The 24,773-nt window shown below is 40.4% G+C and overlaps 1 protein-coding gene across 5 annotated transcripts in view; it reads right to left on the reverse strand.

The window, feature by feature from the left end:
* Positions 1–24,773, reverse strand: part of LOC126081403 (phosphatidylcholine translocator ABCB4) — a 323,006-nt gene that overhangs the window by 13,740 nt on the left and 284,493 nt on the right. For all 5 annotated transcript variants that reach the window (XM_049893142.1, XM_049893146.1, XM_049893148.1 and 2 more), the window contains 8 exons: positions 18,091–18,264; positions 16,275–16,421; positions 12,704–12,808; positions 10,499–10,576; positions 8,755–8,838; positions 6,964–7,167; positions 2,771–2,871; positions 1,032–1,172 (listed from right to left, as the gene is read on the reverse strand). In XM_049893142.1, the coding sequence (XP_049749099.1) occupies positions 1,032–1,172; positions 2,771–2,871; positions 6,964–7,167; positions 8,755–8,838; positions 10,499–10,576; positions 12,704–12,808; positions 16,275–16,421; positions 18,091–18,264 (1,034 nt within the window). The remainder of the gene's footprint in view (positions 1–1,031; positions 1,173–2,770; positions 2,872–6,963; positions 7,168–8,754; positions 8,839–10,498; positions 10,577–12,703; positions 12,809–16,274; positions 16,422–18,090; positions 18,265–24,773) is intronic.

Below are 24,773 nucleotides of genomic sequence, written 5' to 3' on the forward strand. Positions count from 1 at the left end.
AGTTCTAGGTAGGTATTGCTTGGGCAATAACAGTTCCCCCAGGTACTGCTCCATCCCTTGTCTTGTCAGTTTACCTGTAACACTTGCCACACCTTTGTAAGTAGACCCTTTAGCAAACTCCCCTCAATCACCCCATTTGCAGTACCATTTGTGTCCTGCTGGGATCATGACTGGGTATCAATATAGCTATTTTAGTTTTGGATGAAAACAAAAAGACAGCTCCTAAACATTTTCACTTTTCTTGTCTTGACCTGACTAAAAAAATGTCCTTCACCACTGCTTTAAAATCCTCCCATCAGAGGATCCTTAAAAGAGTGGCTTCCCTCTTTAAACATTTTCACTTTTCTTGTCTTGACCTGACTAAAAAAATGTCCTTCACCACTGCTTTAAAATCGTCCCATCAGAGGATCCTTAAAAGAGTGGCTTCCCTCTTGCAACACTAGACTGCAACCTGATTGAATGTCTTTAGCATATTTTAGAAAGAAGAATGCATTAATCAGAAAGACCATGGGTCAGCCTTGGAAACCAAGACAAAAAAAGAGGTTAAGAGGCAAATGTTGACAGGGCCATCCTAGCCCTGGTTAGGCAAGAGAGACAGATTTACCAGACTTCGGTCAAGCACTCCTATCTGGTTGCCAAGGCCAACTTTTGGTTGCAGATAAAACAAACTATTTAACTCTTTGTTATGAGTTCATGGTCACCAATAAACTTGTAATTATGATTTACTTTTGTTTATATTCTACAATGATGAAACTTGTGGGCCTCCTAACTGTAGTTATATGTATAACTAAAGTTCTGACACATGATAATTTTCATGAGTTTGTCTAATTTTAGTCCACTCTGATGATTAAACTGCACTTGGAATGTTGACAAGATTAGATTTCTGTGCTGCCAGGTTGAGGATCATGGTAAATTCAACTCCCTGACCTCACCTTAGGACAAATGAATCTTCTTTTTTCTACTCCAAACTTTTGCATAAACCCATTGAAACCCTGTTACAGAATAATCTTAATATTTTTAACGTTACTTACAGAATAACATCTCTGAAACGCATATGTCCATTCACAATGAGATAGGCGCCAAATCGAAAACAGCCAGCATAGGAAAAATACATAAATGCTTGTGAAATACTAAAAGTAATGCCATAGATGTGTGCTTTCCGCACAGAATTCCTGAAAAACAAACAAGTGTATTCATAACCATCTTTTTATCCTCTGTTGGCACTGTGTAGTGGAAAGAGCCTGGCTTCTAAGTCTGGGAAACCTGGGTTTGAATTCTGCCTCCAGATATATTAGTTTGGGTAAGTGACTTCACACCTCTAAGTATCAGTTTCCTGCTTTGTACAATGTGGATAATTAGTATAATGCAGAATTGTCTTGAGAACTAAAGAAAACAATATAAAAATAAGTGTCTAGCACAGTGCCTAGCTCGTGGAAGTTGTTCAAGTTATAGTTGCTATTATTATTACATATTAATATCTGAGGACTCAGATACTCAACTCCTGCGCTGTGAACATACTTGTTGTGTGAAAAATACTTCTGATATCAAAGTTAAAACTAAAGTTGCAACTGTCTGATACATAATTGCATTAATGCTGAGTCTCCTATAACTAGTTATCTTGTCTTATATCAAAATTCATGTTTCCGATTCACAAAAAATAGGTTACTGAGGTTTATATAGGCACATATCAGAAGTTTTTCCACAAGCTAGATCCCACCACCCCCTTAAATTTGTTTTGTTTATTGCACCATTTCTAATTAACCTCATGCTACACTTCATTAGACCTCTACATCCTCCTACAGAATCATAATCTATTTACTCTAAGATTAGACAGAAGGCATTTGGTAAGAGGGAAGATGCAAAGTATTTACTGATTTGTTTGGTTTAACTTATGTGCTGTGAGCATGGTGTTATAATACTTAATATTAATGAACAATTTATAATGTTATTTAATCTTTAAATTATAACCTAGTTAATAATTCACCTCAGCTTTCCATTCTTTAAGTTCAAAATAAACCATAACATCATAGATTACTGTCATATATACTTATATTATCAAAACATCAAATGGACAGAATAAATGCAGTTGCATTCACTTCAATATCCTAGGAATTATACATAACTGAAGAGATGGAATAAATTGAGAATTTTAAGAATCCCTGTCTAAATTTGCATGTTCAAAACTGTTCCAGTCTACGAAGTTGTAATCTAAGTTGTGTTCAATTTCGTTAGTGTTACAATATATTTATTTACAAAATCAGGCCACTGTGGAAACAAGTTTCTTGAATTGAGAGACCAGTGAGATAGCCTATGAGCCTTGCTACTCAGAGTGGGTAGATCTGGTCCTTATCCAGAGAACAAATGAAATACCCCAAATTATTTAACCAAATAGCATGTTTCATCTTTGGTTCAGTCCACAGAGTTCAAAATAAAAAATGGTTAGAATAATTCTCTTAAAGAATATTTATCCTACATCACCCAGATGGGTCATTTATGTTGCTTGCACTGATGGCCAATCCTTGTGTAGTCCCCTGTACCTTTTAGTTCTTGGAGACCCAATCTTGCTGCCTTTACAAGAGATGTAAAAATCCAATCCTGTGGCCCACTTGCATTAAAAAGCCACTTATATACAGTGACCTGATTGTTGGAAAAATGTCAACTTAATAGTTGTATCATTATTTGGAGCACCAGAAATTTTATTATCATTTGGGGACAATAATTTAACCTTACGAAAGCATTAGGTTCTTATTAATAGTCATATGTTAATTACCTGTAAGGTCCATACAGCTTTTCAACATACATTGATTCAAATTTTCTTTCCTGGGTCAAGGACACAACTGTCCTAATATTTTCTATTGCCTCTGTTGCAATCTGTAACACAGAACAGACCTTCATTAGAAGTGAGGATTTTACTTCTAAAAAAAAATGAAAGATATAAGATTTAGGATGGTGTCAAAGGAAGCCTAAAGGTAATATTGATGGGTTTAAATTCCTTCAATTTGGAAAGTAAAGACATAATGTGTTCTTCAAGATCAGTTCCAGAATAAAACCGGTAATCTTGAAAGCTCCTCTGGGTGTGCTAAGTATGGTGGGCAAGTCTTTATATGCCTATATAAAGGAGGCTGGCCAGCTTAGGGCAAGAACAGGAGCCTGGTTCTATTCCCAGCCCTGCCACCAGACAGTTACATGACTAGCCAAAGTCACCATCTTTTGGGGGCTTTGCTTTCTTCATATGGTTAGTGTAGGGCCCCCAGAAGAGAGAATTAGACTAAGTGATGTCTAAGGACCTATTGGGAGTCCCTGGGTGGTACAAATTTTTAAGCACCTGACTACTAGCCAAAAGTTTGATGGTTTGAATCTACCCAGAGGTGTCTCAGAAGACAGGCTTGGTAATCTGCTTCTGAAATGTCACAGCCTTGAAAACCCTATGGAGTAGTTCTTGTCTGTACAGATAGTCAGAATCGACTCCATGGCAACTAACAAAAACAACAAGGGCCTACTGAAGATGCCAGTCATTTCCTTCCCAACCATACCCTTCTTAGAGAAACTATCCACCTACAACTGGGAAAGAGATTCTAAGAACAACCTGACCCTACTCATCTGGCCATAACTGATTAAACCAGGGATGGCACCTGACCGAAGCTGAGCCAACCAGAGTTGCCTTTCTGGACATGAAGTAGCTGCTTCAACTGAGAGGTCCTATGGATTCAGAACCTAAAATCACCACTTGAGGAGCCATGATGGGTATGTGTAGGAAGCTGGTCTGAACATACAGCAGTTGAGGAACATATTGAATAGACATGTAGAAAGTCTCAGAGGCATTAGAGCTGTGGCCCTGAGAAAGGAGCTGCCAGCTAACTTTCCAGTTAACACAAACCTGGCTGTATTTCCTGTACTTCCACGTGTTTTTATATCAAATCCCCTTTACTCAAAACAGCCAGACCAGCTTTCTGATTCTTATAACCACACCTCTTTGACTGATGGTAATAGTCTGTGATTTAGCTATTTAGCCTAAATCAGACCTCTGCAATGGAATTAACTCAACCTTTAGAACAGGGAGCATAAAATTTTAATTTTAGGTTTTTGTTTTATCAGCTTTGAGATGAAACTTTTCCTCAGTTCTCACGCTTCTATAACCAGGTGAAAGCCAGTATTTGATACTTTAGGCTGAATAACTTTAAAGTTTTATTATAAATGAAAATCTAATCAGTGGCAATAATAGCCAGAGTAAGAATACTTATTGAGCTTTACTATGTGCTGGGTATTATCTTGTTAATGACATGTTTTCATTTAGCCTCTCAACAACCCTGTGAGAAAACTGTATTATTCCCATTTTTACAGATGCAGGAACTGAGGCAGAGAGGCTAAATAACTTGCCTAAAGTGCTAGAGTTGGTAAGTAGGAGAGGAAGGTTTTGAAACTATTTGTTAATAACTTTACAGTCTACTGATTTTTCTGGTCATAGGTTAACTGTTTTGTGGGTTAACAGGGGTTAACCCGGGTGCAGAAGGCTCCTAATCTCAGTAATTAAAAGCAGGGCCTGTGTCAAGATGGAGCCCTGGTGGTACTGTGGTTAAAAACTTGGCTGCTAACCAAAAGGTTGGCAGTTCAAACCCATGAGCCACTCCTTGGAAACCCTATGGGACAGTTATACTCTGTCTTACAAGGTCTCTATAAGACAGCCTGGAGCAGTTAGGGTTAGGGTTAAGGTTAGGGTCAATGTGAGTCAGAATCGACTCAACGGCAATGGGTTTTGGGTTAGTTTTTGTGTCAAGATGGTTAATATGCAGCCTTCCTCACCCCCTTCACTGCCCAGCAATCAACACCTTCGTTACCAAGCCCCTTTGAGAAAATAGGAATGGGTATATATCCCAGAACCCTGGTTCATTTTAACCAGGGGCAGAGGACCCAATAAGCAAGGTAAGCACTGGCTTACTTGCGTTTACTTACTAATCTGTAGGGACAATTTCACATGAGTTTCACCACAGATGTGGTTGTACATAACCAAAAAAACCCATTGCTGCCGAGTAGATTCTGGCCACAGTGACCCTAAAGGACAGAGTAGAACTGCCCCATAGGGTTTCCAAGGAGCTCCTGGAAGATTCGAACTGCCGACCTTTTGGTTAGCAGCCGTAGCTCTTAACCTCTATGTCACCAGGGTTTCCATAGTGTATATACACATATACATACACATACACGCATCTATATATCCCTATTAGATTAGAGTTAATTACTAAAAATAATTCCAAACCAGTCAAACTGAGTTACTCATTCTCCGATCTCCTAAAATAACAAGAGTTTTAGCTAGAAGGAACTTGGGACATTATCTAGTACAATTTCTCGTTTCACAGAAGTAGAAAATGAGGAGCAGAGGTTGGGGGTCTCCAGTACCACACATTGTGAGTAGCAAGTCCGAGGCTAACAATCCATGGTTTTGCTTATCATATTGCCCAGTTCTAACTGCTTTACTTCTGCTAAAATTCTGACAATTTTCAGTGTTACTAACCATTTTTAAGAGTTAAGATTCCATTATCTTACCTATAGGTGATGTTTCTTTCATGTAACTAGTCTAAGAAAGATCTATTCTTATTCTAATTGACACTTTTCCTTTCTGAAATGTGGGAATAAATGAAAGACAAGTTAATGATGTCCTAAGTTATCTACAGCAAGCAGCCAAGAGGATCTTTAAGAACTTTGGATACTCAGGGGTGCTTATGTCCAGGAACCAGGCACTGTCCTGGGGAGCTCTGATTCAGGAGAGAAAGCTGGGTAAAAATGAGAAGGACACATTCTAAACAAAACCTGGGCATTATCTTAGCACTGCATTGAGTGGCAACCCATGGCAGTCAAGAGAGAAGGGGAAAGGATTTCACCAGATATAGCTGATTTAGTAGAAACACACCCAGACCAAGTCACTCAAACTCAGCTGCTTTCTTCCCTGTGGGTGGAGATATGTCTGCCCCACCTTCACATAGCTATCGTGAAGGTCAGTTGCAGTAATGTTGTGAAATAGTGGTATAAAAACTATATCACATGTAAATAAAATGGTTATACATAGATTTAGACACATTTAAGGAGATCATATAGTATAGTTCTTAATCTGTTGCCCTCAAGTCGATTCTGACTCATAGCAACCCTCTAGGACAAAGTAGAACTGCCCAGGATTTCTGAGACTGTAAATCGTTATGGAAGCAGACTGCCACATCTGTCTCCTGTGTGGCGGCTGGTGGGTTCAAACCGCTAACTTTTAGGTTAGAGGCTGAGCTTTCAAATTAGGCGCACCTGGACTTGAATCCCAATCCAACTTTAACTTCTGTTTGAGTCTCAGGTTCCTCACTTGTAAAATTGGGGTAATATTAGTACCTGCCTCATAGGATTATTGTGTGGATTTAATGAGCTGGTGCATATAAACATTTAGCATGATAATTGGTGCATAGCAAGGCTCAAGTAAATGTTAACTCATTTGCCATTATAGGAAGAACGATAACAACAACAAAAAATCTTGAGGCATTACTGTCAACTGGTGCTACAAATCTCAATTATAGAAATCACAGCCAAGAAGAAAAAAATTCTTAAGTACTGACAAACGTCCTATCCTGAACTATTCACTTATATTCTCTGCCTTAAGGTCTCTTTATCTGTAAAATAGGGGCAGTATTGTCCTACAAAGGCACAGGAATATGAAGTAAAAGAAGAAATGTACTTTAAAAAAATCAGAATTTTTTTATAATTACCACATATTAAGTGCCTTTTTGAGGCCAAAAAAAAAAGCCTTATATTAATTATCTCATTTTCAAATTCTAGGCATTATTAATACACAAAAATATTTCATGCACAGTACTGACAATTATTAGTTGTAGTGAGCACATTTAATTACGAAAACATGCATGTCATGATAAATATTTCAAATAAAAATATGACCAAAAACAATTCTTATTCTAAATGAAGTCTTATTAGACCCACCTTGCCAGCAGTTTCCAGTTCTTTTTTATCTCTTTTGGCATTTCCAGCCAACATTTTCATTTCAACAATTCCTGATAGGGCAATAATTGGAACAACTGATAACAGCAAAAGAGTTAATTGCCAACCATAAATAAATGATATGATAATACCAGTTCCAAGGTTAGCTGTATTCTGTGCAATTAAAGCCAGCCTGGTTCCTGTGGCCTGGAAAAGAAGGATAGAGCAGCTGTACTTTAAGTTCCAAATCCATGAGCTCCAGCTTTAGGCTTCTTGGTCAGAATTAAAGTTTTGTGCCTGCTCTGGCCTTTGCCCACTTTTATTACAATAAACCCACAATAAGCCTTTATCCTTAGTGTGCTTAACTCATGAGATGCTCTAGTAGACTTTTCTTTGTTCTGCCTTTAAACTCTCATTCCTCTCCTATCCAAATAATCAATTATGCAACCAAATAATCGATTGCTCTGCTTTGTGGATAGGCTGTGGGACATACTTTTTCATGAAGGCAACACTTAAAGAGGAAACGAATCCCACAGTACCCTGGTAATTTTAAAGACCTTTTGCTTCAAAGGCATAAGAGGGAAGTTTACACACTCCAAGAGACCATAACATGTACATATCCTAAGAGACCGTCCGCCATAAAGCATATATAGACCAAAAATCAAACCCCTTGCCATCGAGTTGATTCCGACTCATAGTGACACTATAGGACAGAGTAGAACAGCCCCATAGGGTTTCCAAGGAATGTCTGGTGGATCTGAATTGCTGACCTTTTGGTTAGCAGCCATAGCATTTAACCACTATGCCATCAGGGTTTCCAAAACATATATAGATATGAATTACTATTTATACCACTAAGAAAACCAGAGCTATTATAGTGGGCATTGCCCTTAACTCTCCTCCATTGTGGGGAAGCAGCAAGCTTCAGAAAACTGACCTCATTGCCAGTCAGAGCATGGCACTCTCCTGTAGAGTTGCTGGTTCCAGGTTGGGCATGTGACCCAAATGAGCCCAAATCAGATTTATGGGAAGGGTTTTGGTTTGGTGGTTATGGTACAGGTGTACACTCTCTCTCACAGGATGGGAAACAAGGAAGCTGGTAGCTAGCTCTGATTGCTACTGGTACCCATCCTATGACCGTGAGGGGAACCAGCCTTAGGATGGAGGCAATGCTGAGGAAGGAAAGCCACTAAGAGCCACACAGACAAAAGGAATCTGGGTCCTTGATGACATTTTTGAGCCAGTGAATCTATCAACCCTGAAGTCTAAATTTCCTCTTACTGTTTAGGTCAGTTTGGTTTTCTGTTATTTCCAGCTGAAAGCATCCTGATACAGCTATGCCATATGTTTATGCAAAACCATGTCAAATAAAAATACTAGTAGATGGGACTAGAAGGACCCCGGTGGTCATGGCCCCCAGACCTTGTTGGCCCAGGACAGGAACCATTCCAGAAGCCAACTTGTCAGACATGGATTGGATTGGACAATGGGTAGGAGAGGGATGCTGGTGAGGTGTGAGCTACTTGGATCAGATGGACACTTGAGACTATGTTGGCACCTCCTGCCTGGAGGGGATATGGGAGGGTAGAGGGGCTTAGAAGCTGCCAAAATGGACATGAAAAGAAAGAGTGGAAGGAGGGAGTGGGCTATATCATTGGAGGGAGAGTAATCGGGAGTATGTAGCAAGGTGTATATAAGTTTTTATGTGAGAGACTGACTGGATTTGTAAACTTCCACTTAAAGCACAATAAAAATTGTTAAAAAAAAAATACTAGTAGAGTAGAGTGTACATACTCCTTGGACTTGGGAGGCATCCGTTGCAAGTCTTGTAGAAAGTGCACCAGTACTGTTTTTATGGTCATCAAACCAACTGATGTCCTAAGGCACAAAATACACCTTTAAATTAGTTCAAAATTAAAACAAGCAATGAAAAGCTAATGAAACCTCCCACAGCTTCAATGCTAAGGAAATACCCACACTTAACCTGTAGTGTTTTGAAGTTTAAGGGCAACATCACATGCAGTGTAGAGCCCTGGTTCCTGCCCTGAGAACATACCCTCAGAGACCACCAGGACCCATGATGCCAAGATGCTCTGTTGTGATAGGAAGAGAGCATCACTGACTTAGGACAGAGTAGAATGGCCCCCTACAGTTTCTACAAGCGCCTGGTGGATCTGAATTGCTGACCTTTTGGTTAGCAGCCATAGCACTTAACCACTACGCCATCAGGGTTTCCAAAGCATATATAGATATGAATTACTATTTATACCACCCAGAACACCAGAGCTATCATAGTGGTCATTGCCCTTAACTCTCCTCCATTGTGGGGAAGCTCAGCCAGACTGCAGTCTGGCTCCCTGCCAGTTTCACCTGATGCTATGGGACATGCCATCCACCCATGCATCACAATTTGTACTATGGACACTTCTCCCTTTATGGTGTTCTCTCTCACAAAGGAAGAAACACAGAGGGCAGGGCGCTTGCTTGTACACACTCTTTCTTGTAAACTCTGAACAGGGGAAAAGAAGCCTTGGTTTCTATTTATTTTTTAAAAAACACAGATCAAAAGACTATGTCTTAGAAACAATTTGAATTTTAAATTACTCATTTACAGCATCTTTTTTTCATACAAAACAATTTTCTCTACATAGCAATAGTTTAAAAAAAGTTTGGAAACTCAGATTTGCTCAAAATATAACACTTGCCATGTGCTCTTTTGGGAACAGGATTGTAATCAATCCCTGTGGATTGGATAGATTATATTCTGGCTTTCTTTTGGGCCCTCTCTATAAAAATAGAGAACACATGTCTGCACATTTTCCCAGACATCCTGCACTAGACTGTGAACCTCCCAAAAGGGCAGAGAGTGCATTATAGGCCCAGCTACCAGCACACTGTATGATACATAGTAGGTAATGGTTAAATGAATTAATGTAAAGACAGAGCTCAAACAAGACAGAAACAAAACTCAATTATCAACATCTGGAAAAACCTACAACTCTTAGGTCAATTGTGGTACTTAAATGTTACCAACCATCTTGGAGTCTCAATAGAATCACCAGGGTCTGTGTAGGATTCAGGGAAGGGATATAGGTCCCTGAAGTTCTAGTGTCCACATGGACAGAGATAGTTGCAGAATAAGCCAAAAGAAAAAAACCAAAACCAAACCAAACCCATTGCCATCAAGTCGATCTCAACTCACAATCGGGTCCTACAGGACAGAGTAGATCTGCCCTGTAGGGTTTCCAAGGAGCAACTGGTGGATTCAAACTGCCGACCTTTTGGTTAGCAGCAGGAGCACTTAACCATTACACCACCAGGCTTTCTAAGCCAAAAGAAGCTACCTAAATTAAGCCTACTGCCATGAGAACCCTGAGTGGTCTTCAGACACTGAAAGACTAGGAAAATTTGCAAGACCCTGATCAGTCTTTGCACGGGGGGAGAAAACGTGAACCGTAGCACATCAATAAAAACTGGAAGAGGCTTAAGGTGAAAGAAATCTGAAAAACAGAAGGCATTCTCCAGTGCACACACCCACCTGTCTTAGCATTGCTTTAAAAGCCATCAACCGAAGTCTTGTGGTGAGGATCTCTCCAGCTTTCCCAAAAGTGAAACCCTGGTTGAGAAAAAAGATTATCGTCCCTTTTGGTCATCACTAGTGTTCTGACATGAGTGTGTATGTTCACACTGGTTTTATATTAATTATATATCAGACAATCAAGTATTCAATAACAAAAGTCTGGGACCAAATGCTAATCCAAAGTCCCAACTGAAAATTCATTTACGGCTAAAACCATTAGTAGTTATTGTTGTCATGTGTCAGAGTCAATTCCAACTCATAGTGACCCCATAGGACAGATTAGAAATGCTCATAGGGTTTCCTAGACTAATCTTTACATGAGCAGATTGGCAGGTCTTTTCTCCTGTGGAGCCACTGGTGGGTTTGAATCGCTGACCTTTCAATCAGCAACCAAGCACTTAATCACTGTGCCACCAGGGCTCTGTAAACCATTAGTATGTAATAGACTCATAAAACCAAATGGAACTTTGAAAGGGTCTAGTTCTGGCTTCTAAACCGGGGTGGATTAACCAGTAAGCACAGTATGCACCTGCTAACAGTAAGCAAAGTATGCACAGACTTGTGCTCACTTACTAATCTGTAGTGCACAATTTCACCACTGTGGTGCACACTTTGCTCATTGGATAATCCATCCCTGCTTCTCATTCAAAATAGGGTTATTTTTCAAAACTTTCAAGGACAAGACTTCAATGAGGAAGATACTGTATCCAATTAGAACTGTCAGTGTGTTCCTAATACTTGAAGTAAACGAGTTGAAAACAGACATAACAAAATTCTACCCAGGAATACATTTTGGCTCATGCAGTGTAGAGGGAAGGAGGATGTTGGCTAGTATCAGGCTTCAAATGAGCTTGCTGGTTCCTGCTGTCAGTTGGCAGAACAATGAGGCTCCTCTTCCCTCTAAGCCTCTTTGCTAGACAATTTCCTTCCTTCTAATTATGCCATGGAAACCCTGGTGGTGTAGTGGTTAAGTGCTACAGCTGTTAACCAAAAGGTCAGCAGTTCGTAATCCACCAGGCGCTCCTTGGAAGCTCTATGGGGGCAATTCTACTCTGTCCTATAGGGTCGCTATGAGTTGCAATCAATGGGTTTTGAGTTTTAATTATGCTATGTCCAAACTGGAAAGTAGCTCAGATGTCCACAGTTGGGCTTGCTTCTGCCCCTCCTCTCCCCACCCCAGGATGGGTGGGGGCCTCCAACCCACTGTGAGTGCTGCTGTAGACTTGTGTAGTACACACTATGTGGAGTACACATCAGAATGCTTTACTAAGCCAGCAGAATTGGTGATCGGTGCTCTGGGTGTCTTTGTCCCAGGTGTTCCTTGTCAAGGACTATATTGCTCTTATCTCCTCCTTCCTTTCCCAGCAGATGGCTCTAGGCTAATACGGGCACCACAGTTCTATGCAACAGCCCACTGTTATGCAGCCCTGGAAACATATTATATAACTAGCTTCACTCCCTAACACACTAGGGGCTGGGGGCTGGATTCAATCATTCAGTTGCTACTACAGCAAGGCAGTGGTTTCTACAGAAAAAGCTTGGCTTACTTTTACCATTGGTTCAGCAATGCTGAGAGAGAAGCATGCTGGGCATGATGAAGAAACATTATTTTGCTGACTCAATGGAATGTATTTGAAAGGACTGTGTGGTGCCTACTGAGCTGGAGACAAAAGAAATTTGGTAAAAGTTTAACTAGTTAGAAAAGTATTATTTAAAGTAAGTTTCACTCGTTCATCTTGGCTAGCTCTATAATATCTGAAGGCAAAATCTACGTTCTTTCAAATAGTTGGTCAATTATGTAGGAAAAAAAAATCAGAGAGATTACTTGATATTGTGTAAACAGTAACAACAAAAATGAGAACCCCATTGTATGGAATTTTTCCAGTTTGCAACTAAAAGTCGAGTTTAATTGGTTCTTATATTCTCCACTGAACCCAAATCTCTATTTCCCTGGTAATGAGTGTTTGCCGAGGGTGAACTTGTAACATAATATAAGGAGGGAAGTCACAGTTTCTGCCGCTAAGGAGCCATCCTCTGCAAGAGCCTGTGTGCCAAGTGCACTTGCAATTCGTTTCAGTCTCAGGGTTTGGAAGCTCCGCTAGGTTTTAATTAAGTTCTCTAATTGAATATAGACTGACAAGAAGGACACATAAGGGTACTTACCTGAAGGAAGAAAGTAAAAAAAGAAATAATCCCCAGACTTAAAAAAAGCAAGGAGAACATGTTGCACTTCTGCTGCTTCACTTCATCGTCCCCTGGTCCAAAGATCTACAAAAGAACATTTAAAATACCCAACTGGATTGATTATACGATCCTTGTTTGTTACTCCAACAAATAATGGCTCGAGCATCACATTTTGAAAACCAGGCTATGAAAATGAGGTTTTTATCTTTCTTTTTTAAAATTGTGGTAAATATATATTTAACAAACCATTTGCCATTTCAACATTCTTCACATGTACAATTCCATGACATTCTATGTGGTTTTTAACATGGGTTGGAACCTGCATGTTTCACAGTGTGGAAGGTAGTTGCACATTTTAGAGCTAGTTGCTCTTCCTCTGCCCTTGCCTGAATTCCTCCCTGCTGCTGCCCAGCCTTCTACCCTTCACTCCATCAGGCCTCTGTCCAGAGAGGCCTCCCCTGACCGTTCTCCTTGAAACAGTAACCTCATCTTCAACTCCTTTATAACTCTACCCTCCTTTAGAACACTGGTTATTCCTTGACACATTATATACTTCCTTTTTGTTTGTGTGTTGTGCCTGTCCAGGTAGAAAGTACACTGAGTGTAAGACTTGGTTTGTTTACTGTTGTTTGTCCAGTACCTGGAGCAGTGCTTGGAACATAGAAGATGCCCCAAAATAAAAATATAGTCCACATAGCTCTTGAAAAACAGAGGAGCTGGGGATTGCTTTATTTTGTAATTAAAAAATATTTGGAGGGTCCTTTCTTTTTTTTTGCTTTCTATTTTTTGGCTTGTAGTTTTAATTGTAGGCCAATGTTCAATGCCACAAGAATAACAAACTCATAATATGGTGGAGGATAATCCAGCTTTAACAAAAAATTCTCTCTGATAATGTTAGAGGTTGACTAAGGTGGTAATACAATATGAATTGGGTTTTATGGAGCCTAAGATTTTCTGATAACTTCCTATAAATATTCCCCAATGAATTTATTAATTGGATAACAAGAATTTGCTTTCTTAATCTCAGGCTCCCCAGGCCTTGGAAAGGTTGTTAAAATAGTGATGTAGCAGCTATCACTTTTTGAATACTTATTACAAGGCTTACCACAATGCTAATTACAGAGCTAACCTAAATAATCCCCCACTCATCTATCAGTTTGTCATACGGTAGGGGCTTGTGTGTGGTTGTGATGCTGGAAGCTATGCCGCCGGTACTCAAATACCAGCAGAGTCATCCATGGTGAACAGGTTTCAGCTGAGCTTCCAAACTAAGACAAACTAGGAGGAAAGACCTGGCTACTTCTGAAAAGAATTCCACTATTGCCATCGAGTTGATTTCCAATTCATAGAGACCCTACAGGACAGAGCAGAGCTGCCCCATAGAGTTTCTGGTGGATTCGAACTGCCAGCCTTTTGATCAGCAGCTGTAGCTTCTAACCACTACACCACCAGGATTTCCCTGAAAAGAATTAGCCCATGAAAACCTTGTGAATAGCAGCAGAACACTGTCTGATACAGTGCTGGAAGAAGAGCCCCTCAGGTTGGAAGGCACTCAAAATGCGACTGGGGAAGAGCTGCCTCCTCAAAGTAGAGTTGACCTTAATGATGTGGACGGAGTCGAGCTTTTGGGACCTTCATTTGCTGATGTGTCATGACTCAAAACGAGAAGAACCAGCTGCAAACATCCATTAATAATTGGAACGTGGAATGTATTAAGTATGAATCTAGGAAAACTAGAAATCATCAAATGAAATGGAACACATAATCATTGATATCTTAGGCATTAGTGAGCTGAAATGGGCTGGTACTGGTCATTTTGAATTGGACAATCATATGGTCTACTATGCCAGAAATGACAACTTGAAGAGGAATGGTGTCACATTCATTGTCAAAAAGCACATTTCAACATCTATCCTGAAGTACAAGGCTGTCAGTGATAAGATAATATCCATATGCCTACAAGGAACACCAGTTAATACGACTATTATTCAAATTTATGCACCAACCACTAAGGCCAAAAGATGAAGAAATGGAAGATTTTTACAAACTTCCGCAGTCTAAAATTGATCGAACATGTAATCAGGATGCCCTGATAATTACTGGTGATTGGAATGTGAAAGTCGGAAACAAAGAAGAAGGATTGGTAGTTGGAAAATATAACCTTGGTGACAGAAATGATGTGGAGATTGCATGATTGAATTTTGCAAGACCCACAACTTCTTCATTGCAATACTTTTTTCACCAACATAAAAGATGCATTGCATTGGGCAAATCGGCTGCAAAAGAGTGCTTTAAAGTGTTGAAAAGCAAAGACGTTACCTTGAGGACTAAAGTGCACCTGACCCAAGCCATGTGTTTTCAATCACCTCATATGCATGTGAAAGTTGGACAATGAATAAGGAAGATCGAAGAAGAATTGATGCCTTTGAACTGTGGTGTTGGTGAAGAATATTCAATATACCATGGACTGCCAAAAGAATGAACAAATCTGTCTTGGAAGAAGTACAACCAGAATGGTCCTTAGAAGCAAGGATGGCAAGGATGGACATGTTATCAGGAGGGATCAGTCTCAGGAGAAGGACATCATGCTTGGTAAAGTAGAGGGTAAGCGAAAAACAAGAAGACCCTCAGCAAGATGGATTGACACAGTGGCTACAACAATGGGTTCAAGCACAGCAACAATTGTGAGGATGGCACAGGACTGGGCAGTGTTTTGTTCATGTTGTGCATAGGGTCGGCTCAGTGGCACCTAACAACAACAACAAACCTAAATGCTTTCCATATTTAAAAAACCAAACCAAGTGCCATTGAGTTGATTCCAACTTATGATGACCCCACGTGTTATGGAATAGGACTGTGCTTCACAGGATTTTCAAGACTGTGACCTTTCGGAAGAAGATCGCCAGGCCTGTCTTCCGAGGCATCTCTTGGTGGGTTCAAACTAGCAACCTTTCAGTTGGTAGTTGAGTGCTTAACCCTTTGCACCACCCAGGAACTCTGCTTTACATATAATCACCTATATAAACTCATTTAATTCTCAGGAATCCTATGAGATAGGTATCTATTTTATACATGAAGAAACAGGGAAAGCGCCTCGCCCAAGTTTGCACAGCTAGTAAGTGGTGAGGCCAGTGTGTGTACAGATCCTGGACTCTTAAGCACTATGACCTTAATTCTTCCTCTCCTCCACATTATCTCCACCTTCCTATGAGACATGTACCAGCTCCTCTCCACTCACAGGGTGGGACTCATTGCCTGACACCAGTTTCTCCCAAATGAAGAGAGCTGCTAATTAGAATGCCCTCTTCATTGATTTTTACGTTATATAATTACGCTAGTATCATAACTTGGAATGGGTTAAAAGCTATTTTTCTTTTCCCCCACAGCTTTCCTTCGAAGGGAATTAGGGACTCTGATTTTGTTTATGTTGAGGGTGTTTTGTCTCCCCTGGGAGTAAATCACACAGATGGATCCACTTGGTGAGATTGGGATGAGAAGGAATTGATTAACTGACTCAAATCAAGTGGTTACATGATGTTTCCAAACTTACCGCTATCATTTCCGAGAAGAGAAGAGAAAATGCTGGCTGAAGTGCCCCATTGGCAATGGCACATACAGTTCCCACCACAAAGTAGGGCCATTCTGTTTTATTCAGTTTCAGAACCTTCAGAAAAGACACTGGTGGCACATTTGCATCCTAAAACACAGAAACAGCAAGACAAACTGGTGTAACACAAAAATTACTAGAGTTTATACAGACGGCACTAGGTTTTTTTTTTTTTTTTTTTTTTTTAATACATATAGAAAAGACGTGGCCGCTGCACAGGCACCTGCAAACTAGGTACGGAGAATGATCAGTCCGTAACAAACTGCTAGGGAACAGTATGTTACAAAAGAATCTTAGGTGAGATTCTTTCATGTGAAAGAGAAACAAAAACTATTAATTTGCTTAAACTGATGCTATTCTAGGTTTCTTAATATAAAAACCAAAAAAACTCATTGCCATTGAGTCAATTCCAACTCATAGCGACCCTGTAGGACAGAGTAGAATTGCCCTACAGGGTATCTAAGGAGCAGCTCGCAGATTTGAACTGACAACTTTTTGGTTAGTAGCCAAGCTCTTAACTGCTGTGCCACCAGGGCTCCCTGAGCCGCAAAGACGAGTGGAATATTTAATTTTAACAGTGATTAAGAGCTCGGCTGCTAACCAAAAGGTCCATAGTTCAAATCCACCAGCCACTCCTCAGAAACCCTATCGGGCAGTTCTACATGAGTCACAATCGACTCAACAGCGAAGGGTTTTATTTTTTTGGTTTAATACATAAAGGCCACATTTTTAGATCTTTTTTTTTTCATCAGAAATCTATTTTTAATTGGAACAGATTTCAATTCACTGTCAAAAACATTTCAAATTTGAAATTTCCTTTTTTTAAAAAGAGTATGGCTCATGGTCAGGTGCACCTTAGTACTTACAGTCACCTATTTACTTTTTAACACTTTAAAGAGGACTTTTGCAGCAGATTTCCCCAATGCAATATGTCATTTGATTTCTTGACTGCTGCTTCCATGGGCATTGATTGTGGATCCAGGTAAAATGAAATCCTTGACAACTTCAATATTTTCTCTGTTTATCATGATGTTGCTGGTTGGTCCAGTTGTGAGGATTTTTTTTTTCATTTATGTTGAGGTATACTCCATATTCAAGGCTGTAGTCTTTGAACTTCACCAGTAAATGCTTCGAGTCCTTTTCACTTTCAGCAAGCAAGGTTGTGTTAAAAAGCAAAGATGTCTCTTTGAGGACTAAGATGCGCCTGACCCAAGCCGTGGTATTTTCAATCCCCTCATATGCACGTAAAAGCTGGACAACGAATCAGGAAGACCGAGGAAGAATTGATGCCTCTGAATTACAATGTTGGTAAAGAATATTGAATATACCATGTACAGCCAGAAGAATGAACAAATCTGTCTTAGAAAAAGTACAGCCAGAATGCTCCTTAGAAGCAAGGATGGCAAGACTTAGTCTCATGTACTTTGTTCCTGTTATCAGAGGGGCACCTGTCCCTGGAGAAGGACATCATGCCTGGTAAAGTAGAGGGTCAGCAAAAAAAAAGGAAGACACTCAATGAGATGGATTGACACAGTGGCTGCAACAATGGTCTCAAACATTGCAACAATTGTGGGGATGGCGCACAAAAGGGCAATATTTCCTTCTATTGCATATAGGGTTGCTAGGAGTCTGAATCGACTTGACAGCACCTAACAACAAGATGGCTCACAGTAGGAATGATCTATAACTGCAAAAGGTTAAGAATTTTAACAGCAAAACTATAAAGTAAAAGATCAAATTTAAGTGAAACACAACTTACAAGTTCATTGGTTTCCACATCAAGGCTACTCTGATGCATTCGTGAATTTCTAAGGCTTTTATGAGTAGAACTCCTAAATATGCGAGGTTTCCAGCCATTTGGGGCCATATCAGTGGTAGCATTTTCATCATTTAATCCAACTTCAAACTCTGACGGGATTTGGTTTCCTGATGTCTGAAAGAACAAAACGTTAAATTGTGTGTATATCCAGATGGATGTAACCTTCAAGTTTAGAACTATAAAGCAATTTTGAATATTACATGTGTCAAATTTTTTAAGATTCCATAACAGCTTCTCAATCAAGGTTAGCTGGAAAACTGTAAAGAAGTCTATCAACACATGGTAGTAGAAAAGGCTAAAAATGACAGAAAGGCTAAATTCCATTCGAACAATATGAGAACTGGACTACACGTATTTTTTTAAAAAATTTAAAGACTAATCTTTCATAATCCAGCAGGTATGTAGCAATCTTCTCAATATGCAAGAATCCAGAGAACAAGTCATGACTGCTATGAAAGGGAAGAAGAACAAACAGCAACATAACCACAGGTTAATTTTTATAGCTACAAACAAAGAAATCCGAATCAAAACACATGGTCCACCACCCATGGGAAACAAAACCGCTTTTCTCAGACTAGCTGAGCACAATTATCTCCTCTTTCCTTGCGGTCCTGATGAGACTAACACCTTACCCCAGGAGCCCTGGCATGCAAGCTCAGCCTCATTGCAGGCCATAATTTCTCCTTACCAGGAATAATTAAAGGACTCCGCCAGGCGCTCCTCGGAAACTCTATGGGGCAGTTCTACTCTGTCCTATAGGGTTGCTATGAGTCAGAATCGACTCAACGGCACTGGGTTTTACTGGGTAGCTCACTGCCCACTGAGGGAACATCAAGCCAACTTCGGTGGAGTCAGGCTTTGGGTCTGGTTCCCTGCTTGCTTCCTCTATGTCCAAGTACACATCTTGATGGTTTGTCCAGGGCCTCAGCCTTATATAAAAACCCCGTGCCTTATAGTGTTGTCTTATTCTTTTTTTTTATATAATTTTTATTGTGCTTTAAGTGTAAGTTTACAAATCAAGTCAGTCTCTCACACAAAAACCCATATACACCTTGCTACACACTCCCAATCACTCTCCCCCCAATGAGACAGCCTGCTCTCTCCCTCCACTCTCTCTTTTCGTGTCCCTTTCGCCAGCTTCTAACCCCTTCCACTCTCTCATCTCCACCCCCCCCACCCAGGCAGCAGATGCCAACACAGTCTCAAGTGTCCACCTGATCCAAGAAGCTCACTCCTCACCAGCATCCCTCTCCAACCCATTGTCCAGTCCAATCCATTATCTGAAGAGTTGGCTTCGGGGATGGTTCCTGTCCTGGGGCAACAGAAGGTCTGGGGGCCATGACCACCAGGGTCCTTGCAGTCTCAGTCAGACCATTAAGTCTGGTCTTATGAGAATTTGGGGTCTACATCCCACTGCTCTCCTGCTCCCTTGGGGGTTCTCTGTTGTGTTCCCTGTCAGGGCAGTCATCGGTTGTAGCCAAGCACCATCTAGTTCTTCTGGTCTCAGGATGATGTAGTCGCTGGTTCATGTGGCCCTTTCTGTCTCTTGGGCTCATAATCGCCTTGTGTCCTTGGTGTTCTTCATTCTCCTTTGATCCAGGTGGGTTGGGACCAATTGATGCATCTCAGATGGTTGCTTGCTAGCGTTTAAGACCCCAGACACCCCTCTTCAAAGTGGGATGCAAAATGTTTTCTTAATAGATTTTATTATGCCAATTGACTTGTCCCCAGACCCCTGCCCCTGCTACACTGGCCTTCGAAGCATTTAGTTTATTCAGGAAACTTCTTTGCTTTTGGTTTAGTCCAATTGTGCTTACCTCCCCTGTACTGTGTGCTGTCTTTCCCTTCACCTAAAGTAGTTCTTACCCCTAATTTTGTTATGGGTCTATTTAGTTGTTCTACCTCTGTTTGTGTTAGTTTAGGTAGGTAGTGTGTTTCTAGGAATTCATCCATTTCTTCTAGGTTTTCAAATTTGTTTGAGTAGGGTTTTTCATAGTAATCTGATATGATTCTTTTAATTTCAGTTGTGTCTGTTGTAATATCGCCCATCTCATTTCTTATTCAGGTTATTTGCTTCCTCTCCTGCTTTTCTTTTGTCAGTTTGGCCAATGGTTTATCAATTTGGTTGAGTTTTTTAAAAAAACAGCTTTTGGTATTGTTAATTCTTTCAGTTGTTTTTCTGTTTTGTATTTCATTTAGTTCAGCTCTAATTTTTATTATTTGCTTTCTTCTGGTGCCTGTGGGTTTCTTTTGTTGCTCTCTTTCTATTTGTTCAAGTTGTAGGGATAGTTCTTTGATTTGGGCCCTTTCTTCTTTTTGGATGTGTGCATTTATTGATATAAACTGGCCTCTGAGCACCGCTTTTGCTGTGTCCCAGAGGTTCTGATGGGAAGTGTTTTCATTCTCGTTGGATTCTATGAATTTCTTTATTCCATCCTTAATGTCTTCTATAATCCAGTCTTTTTTCAGCAGGGTATTGTTCAGTTTCCAAGTGTTTGATTTCTTTTCCCTGCTTTTCCTGTTATTGATTTCCACTTTCTTGGCCCTATGGTCAGAGAAGATGCTTTGTAATATTTCAATGTTTTGGATTCTGCTAAGGCTTGCTTTATAACCTAATATGTGGTCTATTCTAAAGAATGTTCCATGTGCATTAGAAAAGAAAGTATAGTTGGTTGCTGTTGGGTGGAGTGTTCTGTATATGTCTATGAGGTCAAGTTGGTTGATTATGGCATTTAGATCTTTCGTGTCTTTATTGAGCTTCTTTCTGGATGTCCTGTCCTTCACCGAAAGTGGTGGTTGAAGTCTCCTACTATTATTGTGGAGCTGTCTATCTCACTTTTCAATGCTGATAGAGTTTCTTTTATGTGTGTTGCAGACCTGTCATTGGGTGCATAAATATTTAATATGGTTATATCTTCTTGGTGTATTGTCTCTTTAATCATTATATAGTGTCCTTCCTTATCCTTTCTGATGGATTGAACTTTAAAGTCTATTTTGCCAGAAATTAATATTGCTACTCTTGCTCTTTTTTGATTGTTGTTTGCTTGGCATATTTTTTTTCCATCCTTTGAGTTTTAGTTTGTTTATGTCTCTAAGTCTAAGGTGTGTCTCCTGTAGGCAGCATATAGACGGATCTTGTTTTTTAATCCCTTCTGCCACTCTCTGTCTCTTTATTGGTGTATTTACTCCATTTACATTCAGGGTAATTATGGATAGGTATGAATTTAGTGCTACCATTTTGATGTCTTTTTTTGTGTGTTGACAGCTTCTTTTTCCCACTTGATTTTATGTGCTGAGTAGATTTTCTTTATATATTGTTCTTTCCTTATATTTGTTGATTTTGTTTCTGCTGAGTCTGTATTTTTCCCTTGTATTTTATTTTGATGAGTAGGATGGTTTGTCTCCTTTGTGGTTACCTTATTATTTACCCTTATTTTTCTAAATTTATAACTAACTTTTATTTCTTTGTATCACCGTATCTTCCTCTCCACATGGAAGGTGTATGATTACATTTCTTAGTCCCTCTTTATTATTTTAATGTTGTCTTCTTTTATATAATAACATTGCTGTTACCCTGTGTTGGGCTTTTTTTTTTTTTTGGATTTCCCTATCTGGGTTGACTTCTGGTTGCTCTGCCCAGTGTTCTAGTCTTGGGTCGATACCTGATATTATTGATTTTCTAAGCAAAGAACTCCCTTTAGTATTTCCTGTAGCTTTGGTTTGGTTTTTATGAATTCCCTAAATTTGTGTTTATCTGGAAATGTCTTAATTTCACCTTCATATTTAAGAGACAGTTTTGATGGATATATGATTCTTGGCAGGCAATTTTTTTCCTTCAATTTTTTAAATATGTCATCGGTCATCCCACTGCCTTCTTGCCTGCACAGTTTCTGTCAAGTAGTCCAAGCTTATTCTTATTGGCTCTCCCTTGTAGGTGACTTTTCTTTTTTCCCTCGCTGCTCTTATAATTGTTTCCTTATCTTTGGTTTTGGCAAGCTTGATTATAATATGTGTTGGTGACTTTCTTTTAAGATCTACCTTATGTGGAGTTCGATGAGCATCTTGGATGGATATCTTCTCATCTTTCACAATATCAGGGAAGTTTTCTGCCAACAAATCCTCAAGAATTTTCTCTGTATTTTCTGTTATCCCTCCCTGTTCTGGAACTCCAGTCACTCGTAGGTTGTTTCTCTTGATAGAGTCCCACATGATTCTTAAGGTTTCTTCTTTTTTTAAATTCTTTTATCTGATTTTTCTTCAAATATATTATTGCCAAGTGATTTATCTTCGAGTTCAGAAATTCTAGCTTCTACTTGCTCAATTCTACTCCTCTGGTTTTCTACTGAGTTATCTAATTCTGTAATTTTATTGTTAATCTTCTGAATTTCTGGTTGCTGTCTGTCTATGGATTTTTCCAGCTTATTAAACTTTTCATTATGTTTCTGAATAATCTTTCTGAGGTCTTCAGTTGCTTTACCTGTGTGTTCCTTGGCTTGTTCTGCATATTGCCTCATTTCCTTCCTGATGTCTTGAAGGGTTCTGTACATTAAACTTTCGTATTCTGCATCTGGTAATTCCAGGAATGCACTTTCATCTAAAAGATCCCTGGATTCTTTGCTTTAAGAGCCTGTTGAGGTGATCATGGCCTGTTTCTTTATGTGACTTGATATTGACTGTTGTCTCCGAGCCATCTGTAAGTTATTGTATTAGTTTATGCTTGCTTACTGTGTTGTAGCTGCTTGCTTTGTTTTGTTTTGGTATACCCTTATGGGTTGCTTGAGTGAGCTAGCTTGATTATTTTCGCCTTTGGAGCTCTGGTGTTCTGTCCCCAGCTGGCTAGAGCCGTTATCAGGTATATCAGTCTAGGAGTCCCATTCAGTTTTCTTGTATGAATTCAGCTTAGGTTTCCAGGTAGCTGATATCAAGTGTGTGGTATGGGCTCTGTCCTACAGTCTTAGAGGGGCAGGGGTGGTTGGCGTATATACCCGTATCTGATTGCAGCAGGGGGTCACGCTCTGAACAAGGCAGGGGGCTGAGAACCGACCACCAAGTTTCTCTGAGGAAAAGGTGTCTCTGTTCCCTACAGCGTGCTGGTGGGAGGGCTCTGCAGAGGGACCACGGGCACCCAAGGATTTTGTTGTAATGACTGGGAGGTACCAGTCATCCCTGGGCCCCTGTCGCAGGTGGCTGGACGACCCAAGTGGAGCCACCAGTCCTTAGGTCCCTGTTATGGGTAGGTGAGGACCTTGTTTAATAGGCAAAGCAATGTCAAACGTCAAACACCCACCTCTCCACCACACCGCTGAAACGGTTGGAGTTCACGAACAAGGGCCTATTCTCCCGAAATAGGTCCACACAGGTCCTTGCAGAAGGGAAGGGTGCTCAAGGTCCACGGACAGTTTATGCCTGGACAGGAGCCACTTCTGTCCTGAGCTCCCCCAGTTAATGGAGCTAGCAAATTATCTTTTCCCCTCAGCTGGAAATTTTTTCCTTCCCCAAGGCCAGGAGGATGGCTCCAGGTGCTCACCAGGGTCTATCTCAGGCCTAGGGATTCAGCCGCTGAAGCTGGCTTGGAGGTGGGGGTGGGGGGCACAGTAAAATATACGCAAGTGCTTAGCTTTTGCCGAGAGCGCCCTCCTCCTCAGGTTCCGGAGGTGTGAGTGGGCTGTGTGGCTGGCTGCTTTTCCCTGAGGAAACTGTGTCCAAACGCTAGGACCAGCCCACTGCTGCCACTGCTGCCGCTGCTCCAGGAATGGTACCTGAGGGCTCCCCGCGATTCAGGTCCGGCAATTCTTCTCTGCTTCTGAACGGTCTCTTCCTTCCCCTGCCCCTCGGTTCATTGTCTAAGCTTGCCTTTGATGCTCAGGGCTCCCAGCTTGTCACAAATATACTCGTTTCACTTGTTTTTTTTTCAGGCCTTTGTTGTAAGGAGGACTCGATGGAAGCATCTGTCTATTCCGCCATCTTGGCTCCGCCCCGTTGTCTTATTCTTGTTTCTCCCCTTTAGGTCCTGCCCTGGAATTCAATTTTATGGCTGGTATCTTATTGAAACTACAGTAGTCTGTGTGTCATTATCTCTGCACAATGTCTGAGCCTAGCTTTCCAGTTGTATTTTGAATATCTGAATGAATATTCTCTGTGTGCTTTTATATATATATATATATATATATATATATATATATATATATAGCCTTGAACCACACTGCAAAAATATGTTCTGCTTGGTGGGCTTCCTTACACAGCTTATGACCGAAACTGTTTTCTACTATCTCCATACCGAAACCAAACTTAGACTAGAGATTTATTCTTGTAACCGATCTACTGCTTTCCACCCATCCACTCCCACATTGCTACCAGATAATTTTCCTAAAGGTAGAACCCATACCCAGTGCCATCGAGTCGATTCTGACTCATTTTCCTAAAGGTAGCGCTGCTCAAATTATGCCCTAGCAAAAAAATCTTCCACAGGTCCCTATTACCTGCTCAAGCCTGGCTCCCCCTAAATTTAGCTCATGCCAAGTCAAACTGAACCACCTCACATGAATGTCTTCCCTTATCTCTTCTTCCTTTTGTAATTTTATCTACCCCATCAAGGGGTCCAGAGTTCTTCCAACCAGCCCACT

This window comes from Elephas maximus, chromosome 8 (assembly GCF_024166365.1).
Source record: "Elephas maximus indicus isolate mEleMax1 chromosome 8, mEleMax1 primary haplotype, whole genome shotgun sequence".
NCBI lineage: Eukaryota > Metazoa > Chordata > Mammalia > Proboscidea > Elephantidae > Elephas > Elephas maximus.